An 8,072-nucleotide genomic window follows, 5' to 3' on the forward strand; every position below is an offset into this window, starting at 1 on the left:
CGCACTCCCGTACACAACTACGGCGCTACAAGCGAGTTACGCCGCAGCCTTTCTACCCTTACATCGGGGGAACCCCGCAAACACTACACACCAAGCCAATTAGACTCTAGATAATGATCATGAAATGAGGGGGTTCCACAATTTCTGATGTTCGTGCATTATTAGGGCTCCATTTTTTGCCAGACAAAAAGATGAAAAGATAGGACGAAAATGGTCTGTAGTGTACAGGGTTGAACAGAAGGGGCAGGTTTAGAAAGTTTACAGACAACTTTCTAGTTCTGTTCTTTCCCACGTTTTTTGTGTGACTTTTTGTAGAAGAATAGGACAGACAATCTCTAATCCACATTGTTGATGTTTTCCATAACAATTACTCTTCGACATGTCACCTCCGCTGCAATATGCATCACCATAGGACAGTCGGAATCAACCAATCAGAGAGCGTAGTTTCGTGTTTGCCCCTCCCACCGGACAAAATATCCATATTCATATGCCTGCGTGGGGTTTTGTTGACTTAGATGAAAACCTTGTATCGCAGGGCAGCCAAACTTACAATTGCTAAGTTGAGCGTGTCATCCAGTGCGCTTACACGGTGTCCCCACGCCTCCTGGTACCGATGACCGCTGTAGCGACAGTCGCAGCCTTGAACGGACTCGACTCGGAGCTGACCACGATGTCTAAATCTGCTTTCATGGAGATTCCGCCAGTCCAACAGCCACCTGTGTCAATGTCTATGAACCACTCCAGCTACCCCGTCCGATGCCTCCACCCGACCTCGCACACCCAGCACGAAAGCGCCTTCAGCACGGCGGCGCCTCACTCCCGCCCCCTCGGCTACCCCTTCTCCATGAACCCGATGGCCAACCACCCAGGCCACCCTTACGGAAACCCTTACTCCACGGCGGCGGTGACGCCTGTCTCCGAGAGTAGGTTAGGTAAGTGCCGTCCTCTTCTCTACACCGTCCCCATGTTATGCATGCCGTCCACGGGGTCGCTTCCTGTTTTTCTTGGTCCTTTTGACGGGGCAACTTTAAGAACCTTCCGGCATGTCCAGCAAGACACAGGCGAAGAAAGAAGCATGGCGCGGCCTTGAAAAAACTCTACACGGCAGATTTTCTAACAAAGTTTCCTTCCTTCTTCTTGTCCACAGGAGGTTTCTCCGACGATGACAACGAGCGGCTATATCACTTTTCCCGGACAGACAAGTCGCCCGACCCGACAGACCAACGCATCAATGGCAAAGGCAAGAAAATGCGTAAACCTCGGACCATCTACACAAGCTTCCAGCTGCAGCAGCTCAACCGCAGGTTCCAGAGAACCCAGTACCTCGCTCTACCGGAGAGAGCCGAGCTCGCCGCCCAGTTGGGTCTGACTCAAACACAGGTAAGCCAAGACTGACCGAAACCCTCGCTTACACCACCACTTTTATCGCAGTCATTTTCCTTCGATTGGGCAATTTCTACCGCCATTTTCAGATATCATCCACTTGCTTGACATTATCAAGAAGGCACGAGCCTCATGATACGTATTAGGGCAAGGAGTAGGGTTTTTACTGGACGGTTATTTTCAAATTACCGCTATTAGGTGGGAAAGTACAAGTTCATTTTCCATAATTTCAGCCCATCTCGCACCCAGAATACCGGCTTGTTCCCGGCAAGCTCCATTTTGCGAAGTTGAGTAGTGTGTGATGATGATTTCTAGGTGTCAATTTTCCAATCATGGTGTCGACTTTTCCTTTGATTAACCACGAGTTGGAGATTCTGAGAGCCTGACATTTTAGCCAATTGTGTATCGAATTTTCTCCCTGTTTCTTCGGCTCCCAAGAAAATCAATATACGTCAATAGAGAACTTGCATTTTAGGGAAGTGGGTCTCAACTACGGGTTGCCGGAAAACCACCGGCTTTCCCGTCATAATACTGAACCGTTTTGGGTGTGTTTTTCTCCGCTAAAATCATACAACATTATAAAATCAGATCGTCTTAACGTTAGCATGGAGTTTTATCAACAATAGATAGCCAACATCTCAGAACATACGTTTGTGCGTAGTAGTTTGCGTTGTTGGGTTTGGGGCATTGTGTAGGGACCAGTAGGCGGGCAAGTATTTTCTTTAGCTTCCAATTCATATTCAGATTTGTGAAGGGAATAGTGGCGCTAATGACTCCCAAAGAAAGACGACAATCCTCTGTTCATTTCCATGTCAAAATGCTGAACAAACGAAGCGAGGCCTGCCCTATTCAGTCCTCCAGACGTGTTTGCACTTTTGCAGGTAGTCGCGCAAGTTTCTGGCCAGTTCCCCGCTGAAGTCGTGAAAAACTCGACGGTAGCACATATGAATGGCTGGAGAGCAGACAATTCGACAAGCTTTGGGGGATCACAGACAATGGGAAAACCTTATGACATTTTCGGGGCCAGAAATTGGCCACAATATGTTGCCTTTCTACGGTCTCTACAAGCACTCGTTTCACGACTTCACGAAAACGATTCAACACATCAAACCTCAAATTGTTAAAAGTAATCCTTTCTCAGTATTGTTCATAGTCATGGTAAAATGTAAATGCAGAACTTTTAAAAGGCACAAAACTTCACAGAAAAGTCATCTGTTTATATTTGTAAACTACTCCAGAAGGTGTGACATGCTGCCTCGAGCTAGACCTTTATTTTACGATATAACAACAAGATGGAAAGGTCTCGCGTTTTTATCATGTTCCCATCAGCCAAATTTCTGTAATGTTGTTTCTAGAGCCAGCTTTCTCCTGAATGAACATTGATCTTTGTGTGTCTTTTAGGCATTAGAGACATAAGCCAGGTCCCATTGTCCCATGTTTCTGCGATAAGACCCTCGTTTTCTCACAATATTCATCTGTTTATGAAATAAATAGACGTGTAAGTTACGTTTCGTCAATTCCGAACGCCGAGGACACTTGTCATGTTGTCGCCGCGGGAATCGAACCCGGGCTGCGCGGTCGCGAGACAACGGCAGAACGAATCCGCCCCGTGTCCCATCGCTGCCTCAACAAGCTGCCGCCGTGTTGCGGCGCAGTGATACCGGGATTGTACACGGGATAAGGCGGCGGATGGGGTCCTTATCGCGTATGAATTAATTAGGCGACACCGGTACATGTCACGAAGCATACGGCGGTCTTTTTATTTTCCCCGTCCTTAAGGACCTCGCTCCCCGCGCGCGACACGTTTGAGTTAAATTGGACGCTTTTTGAGGTTAAATACGGGCCCGGCGAGGGTTTATGCATAGGGCAAACATACATCGCTCTCATAATTCCTAGTAATGGGATACTAATCATCTCCATGAAAAGTCCTATCTACAAGAAACCACAGCTCCCTCTTAAGGGTGATTAATAGACTCATACGAACTGATCTCTCATCATATTAATAATATTGTACTCATGTGGGCCTTTTTTTGAGAGAGTCCACCTGGGATTTCGCCAGCCAAATCGCATTAGCAACAGCACAGGCGAACCCGCAACGCAAAGCTAACACACACGCAAGGAAAACACACAGGGTTCTCCACTTAATAAATATTCAGCACCTCCATATAGAACTACTTCTGTATGTAGTTATACTCTGTAGGACGGTTGTTCATTTCCGGAGTGGGTAAACGATGGAAAAGATTTATCGGCCACCAAAGTGAATCGTTTTTTTTCCTTATAAAAGCCGACCAGTTTTTCCAACCACATTTTTGTAACGCTCGAGGCGTCTACTACAGTTACAACTTCGAATCGTGAAGCTCGATTTTAGCTTTGTTGATTGTGTTTTTTCCGGGAAATTCTAATCTGGGAAACCCCCAACTTTTCCCATTTCTTAGCATGACACTACAGCCTTTCACTGGCCGTGCTCGAGTCAACAACCTTTGACATCATATCTAAAGTTTTACAGAAGTTTCTTTTCTATAATGTCCAGATTTTTGAGAATAATTTCAATATTTCGGAAGAGACGGTTCTTTTTAGGACTGAAATTACCTCCAATTTTATTACAAAATGAGTTTGATAGGTCAACGACAGGAAAAGGGGAATAACTGAATACATCAACCTTTCAAACAGTTCCTTTTAGAAAATCTGTAGACTAATTATGTTTCCGAACAATTTCTCCGCAAAGACTCAACCAAATACAGAACTAACGTATACGGAAGTTAACGACAAATATCAACCATTACATCTCTTCTTTTTCTTTCCCCTCTTTGTCTGAGCAAGGAGGGTTACCTTGGTCTGAGAGGTGTCTTACCTTGTTAAAATAGGAATGAAGTGTCAGTTCTATCATGGTATATGCATTGTCTTGTTATACATTGCGATCACTTGTTCATGTAAATTTCGTCCTGAAAGTGTACTTAGTAGAGTGTCTGTATGTTTGCCACAGGTGAAGATTTGGTTCCAGAACCGCCGTTCTAAGTACAAGAAGCTGATGAAGCAGGGAGGCGCCCCACCGCCTGGCGTCGGTACACCCAACTCCGCCGCCCCGAACCCTGCTCAACAACAAGCCGGTCAACCCGGCCACGCCAGCCCGCCCGGCGCACCCACAGACCTCAGCGACCAGCAAATGTCTCACGGCGGGCAGCCCAACCTGCCGCCTCGGGCGACCAGCCAGGGCCAGCCGCAGAACGCGATGATGACGCCGCCTGGGCAACAGCAACCTGCCCTGACCAGCGCCGCACCAATGCCGACCTCCTCGCCACCAGTATGGGACGTCAACAGTACCAAAGCCATGGCGAACTACATGAACTCTCACCACTACTCCCCCTCTCCATGGCACTACCAGGAACCACTGCAGCAGTCCCAACAACTTCTAACATAAAGAGGCAACAACTGTATGTATTGCCGCTGTCAACTTCTTAAAGACTTTGACCAAACTTTGAGAGAATGGAAATGAAGTAGGGGAAAACGTATTGCTACAAATGTATGTGTATAAATGTTTTATACCGTGACGTCAGAAAGAAACACATTGCAATGTTCACTGAAGATTGTAAGAATGGGGCGTTACGCATTTGGTGTTATCTTTATTTATTGAACAACAACACAAAATGTTAGATCAGGTATAGAGATACGAACCTCCCATATCGTCCAGTATTTGACTATTAACGTCAATTTTCACTATCATATCTTTCAATACCGATGTGGGGTATGTTGTAAAATGTTCACATATTGAATGTATCTTGCTGTAACTTTTCTATATTATGTTTGTGATGAGAATAATACTACGCTCTCATTTGGGAATTCTAAAACTATTTTTTTCTCTCTATCCTTGTGTGAAATGGTCTATTTCAACTTGTTGATTCCAAGTGATGAAATAGACAGCAAAATGTATCACAGCTCATATAAACATCGACAATCGAAGTATATGATTTTACAAGCTTTTGGCGTTTTTGCGCGCATTTTTAAAGCGCCAATGTCTTTTCCTTGAGAGTTCTGTACAGAAAGAAACATGTAAATATAGAGTTCATCAAGTTTTTCCCTCTTTATCCACGAAGGCGTTTTAATCATGGTGTAGTTTGGTCAACGGTGGTACACGTATTTTTGTAAAGTAAGTTATTTGAACACGTATTTCTTGTACGAAATTGATCATTTGAGCCAGTACACATACTTGTTATTGGTCAACAGTAATGTTCAGCTCAATCTTTCCATCTAAAAAAAGTGATATAGTCAACTATTTATACATTTCGCATCTAAGTTGTGCAATAGAGGGGGCTGTTATCAAACGCCTTGTAGAAATCAATGACACAAAACAACCTTCTAACCGAAATTCTACAGAAACCAAAATAGACATTAACAAAAAGAATATCTGGTGCTGGAACATATTTACACCAGGATGTCTTTCTTTGGTAAAGAAAGTGCGAATGAAAAAAATCCACTTGCACAAATTTCGGCTCGCACTTTCCACGCTTGCACCAATGACGTGGGGACGAGAATATACGAAGATTTTGTTTATTTTGCACTCGTACATGTACATGATATGACTTGTAGCCGGTCCTATGTTTTCATGCTTGTCTGTTTGAAGTAATTTGTGTACGACCAATTTTCTCTAATTGTACGGTAGACTCGTGCTTTGCCAACTTAAAGTCCGGTGATCTTTTGTCCGGTATTTCCATCACAAATGATAAGCATCAGCTACTCTTGTTGTATATCATCCACGTATATGTTGACCAATATTGTACAGAGTCTAGTGGGAAGAACAAGTATTCGTCTAGTTCGGTCCCCGAAAAGATAGCATAATAAAAGAAAGAAAATCAAGACGAAACATGCACCGTGTGGCGACTATTACCTGTATCCTATCTTGTGTTTACATTGAGCCTGTAGCCCGTTATGTCGTTTTACTAATGGATTACTTTTTAACCTACCTTTGTCCTATTAACTAATAATCATTAGCAAAATTACAGCAATCCTGAAAAGTGATAGGGTCACATCATAGCGAGTGAGTAGGAATTAGCCTCCCGATTTTTGGCTTTCGTCTGTAAATCTCATAACTACTGCCGCTCAGGGCATACCTTACTAAAGACCCTGTCTTAAAAACTTCGTTATTTCTTAAAGGGTTGTAAATCTAAAAAGGGAGAAACATAGACCACAGTTTATATATACGTCCCTTCATAGTGGTTCAGTGACACGGGACACGAAGATTGCTCAAAATTACTTGTATCAGGCTTTAGAGGTCTCCTATAATTTTCGAACAACATTCCTGGGGCGAAAAGGTGTCAAAATGGCCAATTATCATGTAAGCTGCTATGGTGGTTGGTTTTCACCGGGAAATTTAACTTTAAAACCTCCGCCCGGTACACTATACCATTGATCATACGTATAACGCTTTCTTGCCTCACGTTTTTTTTTACAAAATGCTTTTGTGACCAAACGTTAACTCGCCCCTAAATGTGCGCCGGCCGTCAACATGCCTGCCTGAAGATACAAACGTCTTAAATTTCACAAGGTCAGCACGTGTTCTAAAGACATGCTGTTTTTCGTGATTTTTACATGCTTTTGAACATAACTGAAGGCGTGACTTCGTAATAGCGTACCTTTCCAGAAATGGATATATGACATAGAAGAACAAAAATGTATATCGCGTGCAAAATGTGCACTGTTCACTTGGCTAGTTGATAGCCTCTGTGCCCTTTGCCCAGGGCGATTGCCGCTTGTATTGTGCGTTTTCGCACACCGAAAGGTCACACCAAAAGCTAGCGTACTATCCACGGCTTTCTCCGCGGCCCATCCCCACCCGTCTGAACATGTTTCCGGCGTCTTTAGCCTCTAGACTTCAGCATGTCGGTGTGTGAAAAAATAAAAAGGAAAGAGGCATAGAAAACATACAAGAAAGAATGGCCCGAACAGGGATTCTTTCTGCATGGCGGGAAAGCGCACGTAACTAAATTTGACTGGAAAGGTGGGTATTAGGTCCCGGGGAGTTAGACGGGCTGACAAACAAGGTTGCGCCGCATGTTTTCCACCTGGGCTCCGGCGGGCGCAAGGCGGGGTCCGCCGCCCAGACTAGCTGGAGCCACCGCTGGAGTGTCCGGCCATTGTTCCTATTCATCTGTGAGTCATGTAGATTTCATTGTCGGGCCTTGTGGTATTGTTCATTTCAGGAGGGGCGCTACCATTGTGGTACAAGCAGCGGAACAATGCCGTAACAAAGACCCAACTTGGCTATGAAAGTAGGATTTTTGTGGCGCGCTGCGGGCTTCCTCGCTATGAGATACAAACCAGGTCTTGTTGTTTGCTTAGCCGAGAGTTGCTTCACAATTAAACCCTCTCTGGACGCGTAAACGCCAGGCACAATAGCAAAAAGCAAGGCACCAAGCTTGGCTACCCGCGTATAAAAGCACCGTATGGTTTAGCAGGGGGGATACAGAGGAGAAGAAATTGCTTTGTGGAAGGATTTCGATGACAATGCTACTCGTTGCGCCGGTCCTCTAAAAAATAAAGAGCCGCCAAATCTCAGAGTCTTTCACGTCACAACGGAAATATCCTCACAGCAAAGATGACGCCGAGATATGGGATATACGACTTTTCTTGCAAATCCTATAATCTTTCCCAAAATCATGACACGACCCTTTGAAAATGTAAGATAATATACGCCA

General features: G+C 44.5%; 1 protein-coding gene across 1 annotated transcript; it reads left to right on the top strand.

Moving 5' to 3' along the window:
• The first annotated feature begins 508 nt into the window (after positions 1–508).
• Positions 509–6,241, top strand: LOC109479252 (homeobox protein DLL homolog). Its single transcript, XM_019781194.1, is given in 4 exon segments — positions 509–932; positions 1,148–1,380; positions 4,367–4,607; positions 4,610–6,241. Coding segments are annotated over 4 exon segments (1,026 nt in total). The 5' UTR covers positions 509–613; the 3' UTR covers positions 4,843–6,241.
• The last annotated feature ends 1,831 nt before the right edge of the window (positions 6,242–8,072 follow it).

The sequence above is a fragment of the Branchiostoma belcheri genome, unplaced genomic scaffold (assembly GCF_001625305.1).
Source record: "Branchiostoma belcheri isolate BF01 breed outbred unplaced genomic scaffold, Haploidv18h27 scaffold47, whole genome shotgun sequence".
NCBI lineage: Eukaryota > Metazoa > Chordata > Leptocardii > Amphioxiformes > Branchiostomatidae > Branchiostoma > Branchiostoma belcheri.